Genomic DNA, 18,489 nt, shown 5'->3' on the forward strand with positions numbered 1-18,489 from the left:
ATCTTGTAGAATGAAACAAAGAAATATGTAATATTATAGGCCAAGCTGAAGTTACTAGCTAAGACTCTATATACACAAACATATTGCTTAGGGAAAGAGAAAAAAGATGGTAGGCAAGAATATATACAATATATTATCTATATTTGTATGTGATACTAAGCCAAAAAGAGAATAGTATGAAGGTCTCTTACACAGCATGCTGTTGAGGGCTCAGTTCAAGAAGATCTTCTACATGGTATACTATCAAGAATTTGGTCTGAGAAGAGTAGGGGTTCAACTCTCTACACAGCTGCTGATTAGTATAGTATTTATATTTAGTAGAAAAATCAAAAAAATCTACTTAATAAGTATAAGAGATTTTAAAACTCTACTTTAAAAAAGATTTTAAAAGCTTTTAAAATCTCTCTAGTTTATGCTATAAAGATTGAAGCTGCTATTTCTCCAGTCAAGGTAAAATTTAATAGACTATATAGAACTATGCTTATAAACTATTAAAAATACCAAAAGAATACACAATCAGAAAATGAGTATCTACTAGCTTTCCATCTTATAATAATGGTGTTGATTCTGATTGGAGAAGGTTTTTAGACTGAAATTAGTCAGTATAATTTCCATTTGCGTCTAGGGGCCCAGCTTTGTGCTCGCATCCCATGCAGTTTAGCGTTATCCTCATTAGGTCTAGCGCCACCTGTTCTGGGATTCCGTCTCAACTCCGTACAGGCCGCCGTGATCTCACCTCGCGTCGCCCGCCGCGACTTACACTCACCCACGGGGCAGCAGGGATTATTTCGCCATATCGTTGGCCACGAAGTATCAACCAGCTTTCCGTTTTCATCTCCATCAGTCCATTTTCGGTACAACACCTTTCTCCGCCATCCTCTTTCGAGAAGATCTCCCGTTGCAACGTCAAGTTAATTTTTTTTTTTCCCTTATCTTCCTGGTTTGGTTTCTATGATTCTGGAAATCGCACCCTTCCCTTTACCTCGACCTCCGCTGTGTGGTTGTCATGGATAACAAGGTCGACGATGACAAGATTGGGCCTGGAGTGGAACTCTGCGATCCCGTCCGCCTGAAGCTGCTAAAAGAGCTGCAGGACATTGTGGGCCGAGTTCCTCAGAAGGCTCAGGCTTCTTTCCTCCTCTGCGATCTTCAGTACCTGCAAGACTTGCGCAAATCGTCTATCAATCCTGTTGTGTTGGAAGCTGTGCAGCGATCGCTTTCCGACTCGAAAGTAGATGAAATCGTGGCACAATGTTAGTTTGAGATGCCCTTCCTGAGTTGTTGTCATGATTGACATATCCATTTTACCTCTGGCAGGGTGTCAATTATCCCGTCCACATTCCACCGCCTCTCCTGCCCGATCCCTCTCGCTATCACACGGTCATCCGAAACCATCGCCACTTAAACATCTAGCTGTCGCAAACACCAAAGCACAGGCTCCAGAAGAGCAAGAGGAGACTGAGATTCGGTCTCAACCTTCTAAGCGAAAACGGAACGGCTCTCGGAGTCGAACCTCCTGTTCAAGCGGGAAGAGCAGATCTCAATATGTCAGTGACGAGGTCAGTTTGCCTTCTTACTCTGTACTGACTGAAGTTTTATTCCATTTCTGACAACAGGCTATAGTGTAAGAACCGAGACGCTCACAGATGCGTCGTCACCAAACTCGCAGGACCGATAGACGCTGCACATATCGTTCCTTTCTCTCTGAATAGAGAGGACCGGCGAGCGAGGTTTTTCAGCTTGCTCAAAACTTTATGGTCCCAACGCATCGAAAAATGGAAAAGTCTCCTTGAGAACGGCACTGAGTTTGTTGAAAATATGATCTCTTTTACTCCCACCATCCATCGGTACCACTCAGCGGGGCTGTTTGGTCTTCAGCCCATCGAAGCCTCTTTGGACGGTAAATCACTGAAACTCAAGTTTTACTGGCTTCCGCAACGTGAAACCCCCAGCGATACTATGACCGATATCACAGATATCCCAACCCTTCCCGATGATGTCGAGTTGGAAGATATCAAAATCTGCAATGGCAAGGATGGGCACCTCATCAAGTCAGGTGAAGTCATAGAGCTGACAACATTGGACCCTGAAAAACGACCGCTGCCAAATTGGGATCTACTGGAAATGCAATGGGTACTGCAACGTATGACGGCCCTGAGGGGAGCCGCAGACTTACCTGACACAGTCCTCGATGAGTCTGACGATCTCGCGAGCTTCGGGTACTCTGAGATGGAGGCAGACAAGATTTTCGATGAAGGGCTGGGTGGGTGGTGCAAGCAGGGCGTTGATGAGGAGGCCATTGAGGAGGACTGCTGGTCTGGCAGGGTCAACAACTGGATTGACACGCAGCAGATCCAGCCACAGATTATTTGATGTTGATTTGTCACATGGTCTTCCAGGCGATTGCGTGGCTGTTGGGTGGGTAGGTGCGTGCGTGCACGCGTCACTTTTTGACACCAAGAACTACCAGAAACAGCTGCACTGACACAAATCAAAATTTTATGGGAGAATTAAATAATAAATATGTTAAACAAACATCAAGTAAAAGAAAAAGAAGAAAAATCAATAAACAAAAGAAGTATTCAAGTCAACAACAATTATTTAGAATTTGTTCAATGATTTCAACTATATTATCTTCTCTAAAAACAGAGAAAATTAAAGCAAAATGAAATGCACCTGTTAGGAGCCCAGCTAGGCACTGTAGGAAGAGAATCCTTGTTGCCAACTAGGTAGCTATAATAATGAAATACTAAGACAGGCTCTAGAAAGAGGGCTCAGAGCAAAGGCTTACTATATACACACACTAAGCTTCTGTGTCAGATAAATATTTATTCTTTTAGCAAATTCTCTGTCTAGAGTTTAGGACTTCACTCTAGAACAATCTTCCCCCAGTTCACCAGCTTTGTCAGAAGAGTTGTAATCCTCACATCATCTCTCTACCAGCTCCAGACATGCCTTCATGCTAGCAGATCATCAGCTTTCTTATTCAGAAGATATTCTTCTAGCTCTTAAGACTCTACCTATTTATCTAACTGTCTCAGGGATCTAGACTTTGTAGAATTCACTGTGTGAAAAATACAAATCTTGTGCAAGCATCTCTTCAGATTTCAGACAAAATACTATATATAATTTAAATTGAACTTTAGCTATTTAATTTAATATTGAAGCTTTCTTCTACAGATTTAGCTTATCAGAATCTTATTTACTTTCTATTTATTCTTATTATAGATTATAATAAAATTAAAAGAATCTATACTCTGGTCAGAGAGGGGATTATTTGCAGCTTTCCTAAGCTTATTCAGAAAGAACATGAGATAGATTCTTATAAAACTTGATAGTCAGAGCTAGTAGCTATTATCTACCTTATTTACTATCTCAAAAGAGTCTTTATTCTACTCCACCAGCTTTCTGCTTAATTAACCAATATTATAGTTCTTCAAGATAGAAATATCTTATTTTCAATACTGAAATCAGATTTATAGTAATACTTATTTATCTAAATCTTTATAACTCTCTGTATGTTCTTTATATTTTGTTAAGCTTTATTTCACATCTTTTATAAGAATTTCATTCATCTCTAAGTTTTTTTCTGGCTAATTCTTTTGTTCTGGAACAATAAAGCTTTCTTTAATAGCTGTTCTTTTTAATTAAAAAAGGTTCTTAGTTTATATTTATTTACTATCTTGAATAGTGAGATTTCAGTACTAGTGCTAATTATAGCTACTATGTGGTCTATTATTAGTAGAAGGTCATTCTAATTATTCTAGTAATGATTAATATATAATCTCAGACATGTGGTCAGATACTAATTTGTAATCTCAGTCTGCTTATTTATTTAAGTATAATAAGCTGTAGAGAACTTTAGTCTAACATTCAGAATTCTTCTAATCTTCTTTCAGAATTTTGAAATAAACTAAAACTCTTGATTTGAGGTAATAATATTTGAATCTTTATAGTACTAATAGTACTCTTTCTGTTATAGATCTTGTGGCATAACAGCTGAAGGCACAGAATAATTAGATGAGATCTGACAAGATAAAGTTACAGACTATTGTAGAGAAACCTTAGGACAGAAAGTCACATGACCAGCAATAAGACTGATAAGATGACTGATCACATCAAGTATAATAGAACTAATTGAAGAATATAGCAAGCATACTGCAGTAGAATGAATAGAATAGCTTAGCAGAACTATCACCAGAAGCATCATATATATAAGAATGCTTATTACCAGAAATCTAATAGACTTGTTTATTATAATTAATCTTTCTACCTATCTTACAGATATCTTTAAATCAGATACTCTCATATCTTGATTACTTTTATATTATTAAAGTTCTGTAATACTGTATGATTGTATCTGATTCTGCTATTCTTGAAAAAGTATGATAGTCTTATTCTGACTCTAATATATCTGTATGAGAACTCTTTGTTATTAGAGCAAGACTGCTTACTTAACTGAAGCATTATTAAACTATTAATTATTATCTCTAATTTGTTACAACTCTTCTTAGAAACTTTGATTCTTACTATAACCTAAGAATCTAAAAGAGAACTGCAGGTTGCACAATATCTTGAACCCAACATAACATATTAATTATTTCTAACTCAGAAGAGAATACATCTGAAATCTCAGAAATTGCATACAAAGAAAGAACTTTCTGTATTATATTAAAGTATAAAGATATAATCTCATTCTATGTCAAGATCTAACAAAATATAGAAACTATATCTGTATTCAAGATATCAGCTATCAATATTCAAGATTTTATAAATAGAATCTTGCAGCTTGAACAGCTTATCAAGAAGCTTAAAAAGCAGAACTGTGAATTAAAAAATTATAATAAACAGCTTGAGACTCAAGTCATGGCCATTTCATTCATCAGACAATAAGAAAAGAAAGATAAAGCTAAAGTTAACTTACTAGAACTCTTCAAGAGTAAATAAGAAAAATTATAAGCTTTCTTAAGACAACTGCACATCTATATAGATATGAAAAATGAAGAACTCAGCAACAATAAGAATAAGATAATAATAGTAGTATTATATCTTTGCAGAGTAGCATTTAATTAGTTTGATATCTATTTATAAAATTACTACAAAAGAAATAAAGTTGATCAGAATAACAACATGCTTAAGATTATTAATAATTACATCACTTTTATACAGACATTAAAAACCACTTTCAGAGAAGTTAAGAAACAAAATATAGCAGCTTAACAGTTACATTATATATAACAAAAGACATTATTACAAGACTATACTATAAGATTCCAGCAAGTCTGTGTTAATACTGATTAGAACAATGAAGTTTTAGCTGATACTTTCTACTAAGAACTATTCAATAAAATTAAAGATAAAGTAGTGTAATTGGAGAAACAATCACACATTCTGATCAAGATAATTAAAGTAGCAGTCAGGATTGAAAACCAACTTTATAAATAAAAGATAGAAAAGCAAGAGAAAGCACTATAAAAATAATCCAGTTTATTAAACCACACTGAGAGTTAAGACTGAAACAGAAATATACAGCTGGATTCTTATAAACACATATCTATAGAGCTGGACACAACAAAAGTTAACATACTTGATGAGAAAGAAAAAAAGTGAAGAAAGAAAGAGAGATTATGCTTTTATTATACTAAGTCTGGATATCAAGCAAAGCAGTGCAGTACAAAGAAGCCAGATCAAAAAGATAAGAAACTCAGAGCAATCTCAAAAAAAAAATAAAGAAAACTCTAACACTAAATAATATCTCTAAGCAATAATTCAAAAAAAGTAAACTAAAGAGGAACTTTAACAACAGTTTAAAGAGATATTTAAAAAACAAATTATAAAAGCTTACTTAAAGCTACTTCAGCAGTCAGAAAACAAACTAAAATACCAAAACAAGCTGAATGATAAGAAATAAAAGTTATATAAAGAATTATGTATGAGAACAAGAAGTGAACCAAGTAATGATTGAGGGATTTGACTACTTGACTGTGAATATCACTACAAACAGAAAATGAATAAAATCCAAAATCCAAAGTACAAGAAACATGTTTAATATTCAATCTATAAATGTTCATGCAAGCTTCACTAGAAATAACAAGAAGAGTTTGAATGATGGACATGAGTTATAGAAGATTTTATATATTATAGAGAGTATAATTATAATATCAAGAATTGCCAGTGTTGCAGATGCAACATTGAGGAAAAAGAATAAAAAATATCAGATTCACAGAATATCTTATATGTGAAACACCCAGATCACACCAGAATTTATTGGAGCTTTTGCTATAATGATGATTACCCTATTTACAAAGATGAAAAGAATGATGGATACCATCTACAATCATTAAAGAAACTGCAAGCAACTAGAAAGCAAGGCAACAGTAGTAATAAAGAATATTAGTCAAGCAAAGAACAGATAACTATGCCAAATCTGAAGAAAGAACCAAGCTGAGAAATACTAGAATTTGAGAAACACAAAGACAATATCATAAAGAAACTCAGTCTTATAGAAAGTGTGACACTTGAAGAGAGAAAATACTTAATAACAAGAACACTACAGATCTAAGACAACTAATTACACTGGATCACATGTGAAGAAGAAAACAGATTACTAGCAATAATAATATGTAACTAGTACTGGAATGAAAAACAAAAAGAGATAGAAGAACTGAACCACTTATACTATAATAAATTTGAGTACAAATGCTAATGCAAATTTCATAAAGACAAAAGATTTTGAAAAATAACAAGATTTCTGTATAATTTCAAAGAATGTGAAAACTGTACAAAATACAGAGACAACCAATATATACAGAAAATACACAAGAAATGATGTACTGATAAAGATAATTACAAAATATATAAACAAGTACTCAAGATAACTTTTGTTAATTTGAAAAATAAGTAGACTGCTACAAATAAGAGTCTGTAAGCAGCATAAATAGATAAGTAAAATTATTAGCTATTAATAAATAAATCTGTCATCTTAAAGTTATAGTGACCTTACTTGAATCAAAAGCACACAACAATTTTAGTGAACTCAGAAGTGACTGAACTATTCATTAACAGAAGATTTACTAAACAAGCTGATATTGTAAAGTGAATAAAGAAATATCTCTACTAGTTATCAGAACTAGGAGAAGGAACTCTTGATAGAGTTGAAGAAGAGATATATCTTATTAAGATAAGAATAAAACAATACTACAAGAAAGTATATTTTGAATTGATGAATCTAGAGAACTATAATATAGTCTTGAGATACTTTTGATTGAAACAGCACAATTCAGAAATTAACTAGCAAGAAGAAAAGATTAGACTGACAAACTGTAAATACTCTCTCAAACCAGTATATTATAATTAGAGATTCATACTCAGAAACAACTTAGATAAGACACTGGCTGTAATAAGTCAGATTAATCAGAAGATACTGCATGAAGAATAATTAATCAATACAGAAGAAATCTATAAAAACCCAATCTATAATAACAAAGTAAATCAAGTTATAAAGAATCTCAACAACTTAACACAGCTGCAAGTATGAAAGAATGACCAGAATGAAAAGATTAAAGAAACTCTATCAGAAGAACTCTGAAAATACATTAATATATTCAGAGAAATAGATCAGAACAATAGTTTACTAAAGCATGAATTCTGAAATCACAAGATAAAGCTACAAAACAGAAAACAACTAGCAAAACTGCCAATATACAGATTAAATAAGAAAGAATCAGCTAAAGTAAAGAAATACATTAAAGATAATCTTAAAAAAGATTACATCAGAGAGTTAATATTACTAGCAGAATATTCAATACTGTTTACATTAAAGAAAGATGAAACCTTATGACTATATGTAGATTACAGACAGTTGAACAACATCATAGTCAAGAACTGCTACTTAATACTACTGATTAAAGAAGTACAAGACAGATTGAGAAGAGTAACATGATTTACTCTAATTAACATCAAAAATATCTACCATCAGATATGAATTAAAAAAAGCAACAAATGGAAAACAGCATTCAGAACACAGTATAGACTGTATAAATATAATGTTATACTGTTTGAATTAACAAATGCACTGGCAATGTTTCAAGCACTCATTAATAATGTATTGCAAGAATATCTAGATAATTTTATCATTGCATATCTTGATAATGTGATTATATTCACCAAAGAAGACTGAAAGAATCACACTGGAAAAGTTAAGAAGATACTGAAAAAGCTATAAAAATACAATCTACCAGCAAAAATAAAGAAGTGTAATTTCTTCAAGAAAGAAATTAAATATCTTGAACACATTATGTTAACAGAAGAAATACAAATAGAACTAGAAAAAATTAACAAGATACTACAATAGCTAATATTAAAGAAAGTCAAAGAAGTTCAGATGTTCTACAAACTAGTAAATTACTACTGATAGTTCATACATGGATTTTCAAAAGAAGCAAGACCACTTATACAGCTATTTAAGAAAGATAAAGTATTTAAATAAATAACAGAGTATCAACAAGTATTTGAAGCAATAAAAAATAAATTCAGAAAAGAAGAAATAAGATAACACTATAATCTAATAAAAAGATATATGATTGACACAGATGCATCAGACTGTGTGATAGCAGAGAGATTGTAGCAACTGAATAAGCAAGAAAGATTATAACTAGTTACATACTATATAAGAATAATAACACCAGCTGAACAAAACTATAATATTCATGACAAGAAACTACTTGCAATAGTAGCATTACTGAAAAAATAAAAGATTGAACTACAAGAAAATTAATATCAGACAGAAATTATCTCAGATCATAATAATCTGTAATACTTTATAATAATCAAAAAGCTTACAAGATAACAAGCCAAGTAATATACAGATATACTGATACACTACAATTTTAGAATATAATACTGCAAAGGCACAGAAAATATTTAAGTAGATGCATTAAGCTGAAGACCAGATCTTATGAGAAAAGAACAAGATTCAAGAACACTCTTTAAAAAGTTGAAAGAAACAAAAAATATAGTTCTGAACTGACAGATATTAAGAGTAACAAGAATCACCACAGAAGAATTAAACATTAAAGAAAAGATTAGAGAAGCAATACAGAAAGATGAATATATAAAAAAGATTAACAATAAAAATAAAAACTTCAAGAAAGAAGACAAAATAATACTATATTATAGACTGATATATATACTCAGAAAGGTCAGAAATCAAGTAATAATACAAGAATATAATACAATCACTGCAGAACACTTTGAGATCAATATAATAATAGAAAGAATTACAAAGACCTACTATTGGCCAGAAATGTGAACAGATATTCAACAACATGTTAAAGAATGTGAGATATATGCATAAAGCAAAGCTAACAAACACTAACTATACAGAAAACTACAGCTAATATTACAACTGTGAGAATTATGAAGATTCATAGCAATAGATTTCATTATAAAACTTTTAAATTCAAAGAATATAAAAGAGAAGAAGTATGACTCAATACTAGTAATTATCAACAGATTGACAAAGTACAGATACTCTATATTATTTAGAAAAGCAACAACAGCATCAGACACAGCACTAATAGTACTACAAAATGTGCTTGCCAATCATGGAATGCCAGAAGAGATAATTACAGACTGAGACATCAGATTCACAAGCAAATTCTGGATAACACTAATGGCACAACTAGGAATTGAACAAAAAATGTCAACAGTCTATCACCCACAAACAAAGGGACAGACAGAGCAACTGAACCAAATCTTGAAGCAATATCTGTGAGAATATGTTAACTACCAGCAGAACAATTGAGTTTCACTACTACTTATGGTACAATTAGCATACAATAGAGTAAAGAATGCTACTATGAGAATGATATCATTCTACATGAACTACAGCAGAGAACCAGAAATACAGAAGCAACCAAGAATTACATAACAAAAGACTTAATACAACTACAAGAACTGCAGAACCAGATAAAACTGGATATTAAATTCCTGAACAAGAAAATGAAACACTACTACAACAGAAGGTGCTAGAAGGCACCAATCCTGAAAGAGAGAGAAAAAGTATTTCTAATTTGATGGAATATTAAAATTAAAAAACCAAGTAAAAAACTTAATTTCAAGAAATTGAAATCATACAAAATCACAAAGCAGATTGGAAAAGTCAACTACAAACTCCAGCTATTCAAAAAGATAAGAATATATCTGGTATTTCATGTCTCATTATTGGAAAAAGCATCACTACATACTAGAGAAATGCTTACAGAGATTGATGAAGAACAAGAATATAAAGTTAAACAGATACTAGATCATCAGAAGATCAGCAGAAAACTTCACTACTTAGTGAAATAAAAAGAATGTAATATCTCAGAAAATATCTGAAAACCAACAGAAAATCTCAGAAACATCTGAACAATTATTAAGATATATTATCAACAATATTTTCACTTAGTAAAGTATTAATGAATGAATTGGAAACAATCAGAAGAGAATTTAAGAAAGAGAGATTATTTAATAAAGCAAGCAAGTTTTGAATCTTTATCTGCTCAGCTACTCTTTTTTATTTCTTCTTCTTAAGATATTTCAGATCTTTCATAAACTTTGATTTGAACTCAAGAAATTTATTAGCTTAATTACAGAGTAACTTTTTCTGCTTTTGAAGATGAAAAAGATAAGAAAAAGTTTCTTACTTAATATGCTTAAGCTTATTCTGAGTTTCAAATAACTTCTGTTAATCAGCAGTAGAAGAATTATTATCATGAATATAATGATAATTAGTGCAAACACACTTACTATATCAAGAAAAATAACTTGACTTTAGATAAGTCTTATTCAGTAAAGAACATCAAAAGCAGAGAGAGAGTATAATAAATCTGAATCACTCAATAAAAAGAAGATTATTCTTGCAAAATGTTAGAAGTAGATAACATAGTGAAAAGAAACTATAAGAATACTTACTAAAAACAAGAAACAAGAGAAAAATCCAGAAGCTCAAAAAAGAATAAAAGATTACTTTTTTATATCTCAGAGATAAGAAGCAGAGTAGTTGAGAACAACACACTGTAAAAAAAGAGAATAATATTATAAATCTTGCAGCACAGCAGCCAAAGATACAAAATAATTAAATAAAATCTGACAAGATGAAGTTACAGACTGTTGTGAAGAAATCTTAAAATAGAAAGTTATATAATTAGCAATAGAACTGATAAGCTGACTGATTACACTAAGTATAATAAAACTAATTAAAAAATGTAGCAAGCATACTATAATAGAATGAATAGAATAGCTTAGCAGAACTATCATCAGAAAGCATTATATATATAAAAATACTTATTATCAGAGACCTGATAGACTTGTTCATTATAATTAACTTTTCTACTTATCTTACAGATATCTTTGAATCAGATATCTTCATATCTTAATTACTTTCTATACTACTGAAGTCTTGTGATACTGTATAATTGTATCTGATTTCACTACTCTTGAGAAAGCATGATAGTCTTGCTCTGACTCTGATATACCTGCACAGAAACCCTTTATTATCAGAGCAAGACTGCCCACTCAACCAGAGCACCATTGGACTATTGATCACTACCCAATCTGTTGTTATTCTCCTAAAGCCCTTTGACACCCTTCAAGCCCCAAAGGACCCCAGGAGACTCCAGTCAATACAACATCTACCAGCTCTATCAGGAGAGTTGCAGTTCTCACAGATTATAGTTTAAGAGTAAATATTATTATCTGAAGATTCTTAAACACTTGTGCATATATTTAGATTAATATCTTGTTATTTAGAGCTGATAGTATATTTTTAATTTAAATTATATTCTCTCTCATCTTATTCTATATCTTTCTTATTGCATTGATCTCAGCTGCTAGCTCTTTTGTCATTAATATATCTCTAATCTTCTCTATATACAGCTCTATACTATCTAGTAGAGCTTTTATTATATTTTATGTTAGATTTCTGTTCTTGTCTAGTATATTTAATCAGAATTCCTTAATAGCTTTGATATCTGCTTGTATTTGAATTGTATGGTTATATATACTTTAAAGCTGCAGGCCCATCCAGGAGACAGTTTGGCTGCTTGCCATGCTTTTCTTGATATTAAGTGATATCTTGAGCTCTGGCAAGCAGATTGAGCCACAATGTGAGCTGGATAGGAAGATGGTTGTGGAGATATTTCAAAAATTAGGTCCCGACGATATGAGGTAGTCTTCGGTGGTGTGGCCGGCTCGGTGCTAACTACCCAGCAGAGTCACAAGTCAATAATGCAACCGCACCATCATTCCTTCATAGCTCAAGGTACTCCGTACAGAGTATTTATATACAGGCATAAGCTGTACTCTGTTGTACTGCAAATGCAGCAAACATGCAAGTACAGTATCCAGGACACCTGTTTTTCTCCTGTGGTTGCCAAATTAACCACTTTGTGAGCGGTACTCAGTAACTAGGTAACTAGTGACGGAGGATCATAAATCTGTATCCAAAATCAGCACTTGTTTTCTTGACAAAACCCAGGGCTCCATCCCTAGCATTAGTTATTTAATTGTAGAAGTTGTTCATCTCCCAAAAGGTAGTTTTAAAAAACTAACCCCTAAGTGAGTACTTTTTAATGGCTAACTAAACCACCCTCCAGGTTCGTTTTGAAGAGCTTTGTCATAATGGCAGACTGCCCAAAACATCATTGCCTTTACTCTAGAGAATCTAGAACCCCAAATTACACTATATTTGGTGGCCCTATTTCATCATCCGGGCAGCTTCACAAGCCCTTGTGGCATGGATTTTGCGAGATTGAATCCGAACCAGTCAGTGGATTGATATGATATGTTATAATTAGCGCTCACATGAGATATTAGGCCCTTTTCAATGTTATGCTAAGGGACTGGGGTGTGAAAGGTGTCAAAGTCCAGGAAGTTGTCTCTCTTGACAATGATATGCTGCAATTTTTACAGTAAGCATAGAAGAACATACCACAGCAATTCCTCCCAGATATTCTAGCTAACCCCAGGTAAAGCAGACCCATCTATGGACTAGTATTTTTGTTCCGTTGGCGAGAGGATGATCCAGTAAAACAAGAACAAAGTTGTCCTGAAGGTCTGTGGTTTGCAAATCAGGTATGATATGTAGCACCCAAGAGTGTACCTGCAAAATACTGATTTATACCACATCCTTAGACAGTGAATTATGCCTGTGCTAGTGTTGCACTGCTCAATATTATCAATAATATTGAAGGAGTAGAACTTGATGAGGAGCTCCGTTCCTTCAAAGAATTCACAATGGATTTCACTCCAGCGCTGCGCGGTGATGCTATAAGGAATTTTGCATTCATTAAGGAAATACACAACTCGTTTGCAAGGTACACCTTCCATACTACCGCTCCCCCATCCTGTTACTGAAAAGGGACCAGGAAAATGGACATTCTAAATGTTGACCTCCAACTCAAAAATGATGCGTCTAAGAAAAGATCCAAGCTTTGCAGAAAGGACCAAGGCTTTGATGAATCAGAGGCAGGGTTCCATTTCATTGCCTTTGTACCCGCAAGGGGGAAGGTATGGAAATTCGATGGATTAGAGCGCCAACCTCAAAATCTTGGTAAGTCTGATGCCTGGTGTGCCGATACATTTTCCTGGCTGAGATTTTGAAGGAGACTATTCCGACGAGGACTGGCTGGAACTTGCTAAACCCGAAATCCAATCGAGAATGGCTGAGTATGAGGAAGGCCAAATTGAATTCTCGATTCTCAGTTTAGCCAAAGATCCAATGATTGGCCTAGTTGATCAACTCGCGATGAATGTGAAAAGATTGGTCTTTATCGATGAGTTACTATGCAATTTGCCCGATATTCAAGGCTTTGGTTCCCTTGACAATGCCATTGTGACCGGCCCCGATCCGTCATTCAACCTGACATCGTCCACCTTAGAAAAGGCGGTTGTGTCCGAAATCGATATGCAAAGCTATACCAACATGTCGAAGGAGCGTCTGCTAGAAGCTCAGAAAACACTTATCGATGCCCAGAAGGAAATATGTGTGGCGATTAAAGAAGAACAGCAAGTACGCGAGGCGGATAATACTTATGCAGAAAAAAAGCGGCATGATTACGGCCCGGCAGTCTACAGCTGGCTTCGTGCGTTAGCTCGAAAGGGGCTAATTGAACATTTGGCGAGAGATACGCCACCGCCTTGACAATGTCAATTATGCACAAACAAAGGGATTGAATGGCTTTACTACTATAAGACAAAAGCATAGAAGCTATATGAGAAACAGGATGTTCTTGAGAATACTACAAATATTCGGACTTCGTGTTCCAAGTTTGAAGCGATCCCAAGCATATCCATAACCACACCAAGCCTTCCAGCTATCTCTACAGAGTACGGAGTAGTGACCCACAATTCAACAATATTCACAGCAGAGGACTCCGTAGAGTACAATAATAGATTCCAATTCTGGTACATATTTACAAAAATACTCCCCTTCACACATTAGAATTCCAATTTTAAGGATCACACTACTCCCTGAATAGTGATATCTTTTAATGTTTGGCAATCTGCTTGTGGTGCTTTTGGGCAAGCATTTTCCTAAGAACTATGGAGTACGGGGTACTTTGTACAAATTTACAGAGTATCTAGGAAATAAAATGTCAAGTATTTATTACAAGGTGGCAAAAAAGCCAAGAGCAAATCGCAACCTCCAGATCAAGTGCTGATGATTAAGCATGAGAGCACATGGTAAAGAAGCATGTCAAGGACGGGAGCCTATGGAGTGAAAAAGCATATGAATGTGGTGCCCAAGAAACTCTACTTCAGGAATTGATTGATCTACAGAGTACTCCGTATTCCATAGATGAAACACATTTGTTAACTCCTCTGTTTTGTGGGCTCACAAAGTGCACTACCACATTTGATAAAAGCATCCTATCTCCCTATGCAAACATAATGACGAATGGGCTTTTAAATAGCTTCCCAGATGAAATTATTCAGTGCATCCTTGCCTGTGCCACACCCATATCAGCTGTGAAATTAGGGCAAGCATCAAAGAAATTTTGGAGCATCACCAACACTTCTCTACTTTGGCGGTTCTACTGCCGACAATATTTCGAATATTGGGACGACCGCCATTGTATACTGGAAAAGTTTGCCCTGCCGGTGTCTCTAGTTGATTGGAAAGAACTTTACAAGTTAAGACATTTAATCGATGTTGCTGTTACCGAATTGCTAGAAAGTATACTTGCATGCCAAACTGGTCGGATTGAAAAATTCCACAAGATTATCAGCTTTGGGTATGATGCAAAGGACACACTATTACGCCATGCGGAAGCTGGCTCTGAATATCAGGACCACTTAGCCCGACGGTGCGTTCACGGACAGTTTGGTTTATCACTCTACACAGTCCTGCTTTGGTGTGTCGCTAACAATCCAGAAAGTTATTATAGTAATGCTGCTTTGGGCTGTCTCCATCGCAGCATAGCAATATCAGAATGGAGTCGAGTAAGAAATGGTGAAGACATCCCACTCGAACGCGCCCTTGGAGCTTTCGATTTGTTTGTGCTTGAGGCGGGGACAGGGGATTTAGAGGATGTACGCGCTTATCAGCTCAACTTCGTGGATTTAGCTAACTTGAAAAGATATCACAAAATTTGGAAAATATTGCTACCCGGATCGAGGCCGACTTTCGTACTTTCCGGGACCTCAGCCCACGAGAGAAAGCTGTGAGCATTGCGGTGTATCTGCAAGACAATAATCTAACTGGAATTGACCCGGAAAGGGAGTATTATACCATCGAACATAATTTTCTCGGAATTGCATTGAGAGATAACCGCCATAATTCACTTCCTCTTATCTCCGCAGTTATCTATTGCTATATTGCGAAGAAGCTGGGCTTGAATGCCCATCCATGCGGCTTTCCATTTCATGTCCATGTCATCGTCCGCCCGGAAGCTGGATACGACTTGGACGGCAAACGCCTTAAGGATGCAGAGCAAGGGCAGCCTATGTTCATGGACCCATTCCGTTCCGTTCAAGAGACACCGATGTCGGATCTTGAGAGTCAGCTGAATTTTTTAGGGCCTTTAGCTTTATCCCATTCATCATTTCTTCGAGAATCCCTGACTGGCGAAATAATTTTGCGGTGTGGCAAAAATATCCTCAATTCCGTGACGCAGACATCACTCTTCCGCTGTACCTCGCTTGACCTCGCCAATGTCGAATATGCAGCTCTGTGGGCATTGATGCTTTTTGCCGATTATGCGAGGATAGAAAGGCATCCGGGCCAAGAGCTGCGGCTACACACACCGCTCCGCCATCACCTGCCTTCTTTGATGGAACACTTTGCGGCAAACTTCCCCTTTGACGTTTATCTTGTTGAAGAATATTTAGCGCCCATTTTCCACGGCCTTCCTGAATATGACCAACTAAAGGAAAGTACACGCGTTATGAAAGCTGGGGATGAAATCCCCAAACAAATTCGGAGCACTTCGGATCACACGAATATAAAATATCGAGTCGGTCAGGTATTTCGGCACCGCCGATACAATTATGTAGCCGTAATAATAGGATGGGACCCGGAATGTGGCGCGCGAGAGGAATGGATGCAGCAAATGGGTATTGATCGACTCCGAGCTGGGAGACACCAAAGCTTTTATCATGTTTGGTACGTGTCTTGTCATTGTGCTCCATATCTCACTGCTAATGATTTTGGGTCAAGCGTTGAGGATAAAAGCGTTCGATATGTGGCTGAGGAAAATATTGAGCCGGTGGTGCTTGATATCTCACAAATGCCTCAACAATTTGTGGAATCCCTGGGGAAGTATTTCAAGCGCTGGGACCCTGGAATGCATCGGTTTGTAAGTAATATACAAGATGAGTATCCCGACGACTAGATGCTAGTCCATACCGTTTCATGTTGTCAGTAACAGCGTCTTCTAAATGTTTCGCATGGGTTGTATTTCGACTACTTTCAAAATCCGCGCAAGCTTATTCGCCTGTCACGTCCATGACATTCAACTCCGATGCAGTTCCTAATCCCAGCCGTTGCAGAATTGGGATCTCCAGCATGTTGAGTAGATCGTTCAATGAATCTAAGATAGCACCCTCAACTTCGAACAGAGGGTATTTGAATGAAAGCCGCTTGAGATTGACTTCACTGGTGGATGTTCCCGAAGGAATCAAGGAGCATCTCATGACATCTCGCGACGTTGTCCAGGCTGCCTTCTCTGTTCCATTCCCAAGCCAATTGTGGCTGTATGGCCAATCCCAAGCAAAGGCTTCGTCTATCTTCTCTGCTTCTGTTTCTCCATAAACGAGCACCTGTTCTAGCGCACATTGTAGCATCAGTAGAATGGCGTTCTCCATCCACGTCTGCCGAAGTACGGAAGGGATGACATCGCCCAGCGCCATATACTCAGGGAGGATATCCAATAAAGACACACGGGAGTTCCAATCCATACTATTGTCAGGTGGCAGTCCCATGTGCTCACGCATGTCCTTGTAGTTTTTATCAAGCGAGAAACCGTTGCCGAATGTATACAAGTTATTCCGGCCCTGCGACATGACGGCTTTATTCCGCTCAACCCATAATTTTGCCCTCTTTCTATTTGTTATACGTCGTTTCTGAAGTGTTTTACGGGAAGGCAGGTATACAGAATCTCGATATCGACGTAAGAAGAGGTTCGCAAAAGTAAGAACTTGAAATTTGAGTGCGATGTCGTCAGTCAGTTTCTGGTCTGGATGGTTGATTTTGAATAGTGAAAAGAAAACTAGTAGAAGGTAAGGTTAGTCAGGAAACTCGACAACCGAAACGATGAAGGTGGAGTTCCAGAAGGTAATTGATTTGCCAAAGTGATATCAGGAGGTAAAATAGACCAACCATCAACTATGTTCAGAAGGTGCTCGGCATCTTTATGCGAATGGCCTTCCGTCCTCTGAATAACACGCTCATTTATCACTGCTCGAATTGCCATGCATAGCAGATAGTCGAGAATCATATTGTCCACGTCAGGATCAACAGCCTGTTCTTGAGACTTGTTTTCCATGCTAGAGAAAAGTTGTATCATATACACCCGGTTGCAGTCGAAACTCTCTTAGGGAAAGAAAGCTAAGGATATGGCGAACTAGTTATTACAGAAGGGAATACGGATAGGTGGTGAACTTTGATGCCAGAGCTGGCGAAAAGGGGAGTACTCGTATGGAGTTGTGTGGCTCCACTAATCCTATTACATTTTAGCTGCTGTGTCCAGGAAATCGTGATGCCCTTCAACACCAATGGCTTAATAGCCATTGCTAACAACTTGGCAGCCTTGTTGGTTAACATCACTGCCTGGGTAACTTCTTCAGCGCAAACTTATCTAAATACAAAAATTTAACTGTTGAAACAGAGTCTGCTGGCTATGCTGTTGTATTTCTAATGGTTGGTCCTATGTTCTGACGGATGTGGAAGGCTGGAAAATCGTCTACTAAGGTTTATGGATTCTCCCCATGCTTCTGACATTGGGC

At 36.0% G+C, this 18,489-nt stretch overlaps 4 protein-coding genes across 5 annotated transcripts; 3 read left to right on the forward strand and 1 right to left on the reverse strand.

Annotated features, from left to right (window-relative positions):
- The first annotated feature begins 926 nt into the window (after positions 1 to 926).
- Positions 927 to 2,557, forward strand: D8B26_001165 (uncharacterized protein). The gene is made up of 3 exons (XM_003070666.2): positions 927 to 1,253; positions 1,318 to 1,559; positions 1,624 to 2,557. The coding sequence occupies exons 1-3, from the start codon at positions 1,007 to 1,009 to the stop codon at positions 2,371 to 2,373; spliced, it is 1,239 nt and encodes a 412-aa protein (XP_003070712.2). The 5' UTR covers positions 927 to 1,006; the 3' UTR covers positions 2,374 to 2,557.
- A 10,103-nt stretch (positions 2,558 to 12,660) lies between these two features.
- D8B26_001166 (uncharacterized protein) lies at positions 12,661 to 14,298 on the forward strand. Of its 2 annotated transcripts, XM_066123457.1 has the most exons (6): positions 12,661 to 12,807; positions 12,859 to 12,953; positions 13,017 to 13,116; positions 13,177 to 13,358; positions 13,410 to 13,594; positions 13,647 to 14,298. In XM_066123457.1, exons 1-6 carry the CDS (start codon positions 12,664 to 12,666, stop codon positions 14,183 to 14,185), a joined length of 1,245 nt encoding a protein of 414 aa, XP_065979531.1. In that variant the 5' UTR covers positions 12,661 to 12,663; the 3' UTR covers positions 14,186 to 14,298. The 2 variants fall into 2 exon arrangements, with proteins under 2 accessions (XP_065979531.1, XP_065979532.1); XM_066123458.1 differs by having other exon boundaries at positions 12,661 to 12,953.
- Positions 14,299 to 14,934: 636 nt separating this feature from the next.
- Positions 14,935 to 16,907, forward strand: D8B26_001167 (uncharacterized protein; the record flags this gene model as incomplete). The annotated part of the gene is made up of 4 exons (XM_066123459.1): positions 14,935 to 15,350; positions 15,432 to 15,576; positions 15,624 to 16,648; positions 16,703 to 16,907. 4 exons carry the CDS (start codon positions 14,935 to 14,937, stop codon positions 16,875 to 16,877), a joined length of 1,761 nt encoding a protein of 586 aa, XP_065979533.1. The 3' UTR covers positions 16,878 to 16,907.
- On the reverse strand, positions 16,800 to 18,059 carry D8B26_001168 (uncharacterized protein). Its single transcript, XM_066123460.1, has 3 exons — positions 17,864 to 18,059; positions 16,892 to 17,753; positions 16,800 to 16,824 (listed from the first exon to the last, which is right to left on the reverse strand). The coding sequence occupies exons 1-2, from the start codon at positions 18,048 to 18,050 to the stop codon at positions 16,972 to 16,974; spliced, it is 969 nt and encodes a 322-aa protein (XP_065979534.1). The 5' UTR covers positions 18,051 to 18,059; the 3' UTR covers positions 16,800 to 16,824; positions 16,892 to 16,971.
- Positions 18,060 to 18,489: the final 430 nt, after the last annotated feature.

Source organism: Coccidioides posadasii, chromosome 1 (assembly GCF_018416015.2).
Source record: "Coccidioides posadasii str. Silveira chromosome 1, complete sequence".
In the NCBI taxonomy this organism is placed as follows: domain Eukaryota; kingdom Fungi; phylum Ascomycota; class Eurotiomycetes; order Onygenales; family Onygenaceae; genus Coccidioides; species Coccidioides posadasii.

Bases quoted from the DNA above. Each gene is read 5' to 3' on its own strand.
- D8B26_001165 (XM_003070666.2), top strand. From the start codon at position 1,007: ATGGATAACAAGGTCGACGATGACAAGATTGGGCCTGGAGTGGAACTC. The intron at 1,254-1,317 runs GTTAGTTTGAGA...TACCTCTGGCAG, and splicing joins AGATGAAATCGTGGCACAAT to GGTGTCAATTATCCCGTCCA. The intron at 1,560-1,623 runs GTCAGTTTGCCT...AACAGGCTATAG, and splicing joins CTCAATATGTCAGTGACGAG to TGTAAGAACCGAGACGCTCA.
- D8B26_001166 (XM_066123457.1), top strand. From the start codon at position 12,664: ATGGCAGACTGCCCAAAACATCATTGCCTTTACTCTAGAGAATCTAGA. The intron at 12,954-13,016 runs GTAAGCATAGAA...CCCCAGGTAAAG, and splicing joins GATATGCTGCAATTTTTACA to CAGACCCATCTATGGACTAG. The intron at 13,359-13,409 runs GTACACCTTCCA...AAAAGGGACCAG, and splicing joins ATACACAACTCGTTTGCAAG to GAAAATGGACATTCTAAATG.
- D8B26_001168 (XM_066123460.1), bottom strand. From the start codon at position 18,050: ATGATACAACTTTTCTCTAGCATGGAAAACAAGTCTCAAGAACAGGCT. The intron at 17,754-17,863 runs GTTGGTCTATTT...ACCTTCTACTAG, and splicing joins CCTTCTGAACATAGTTGATG to TTTTCTTTTCACTATTCAAA.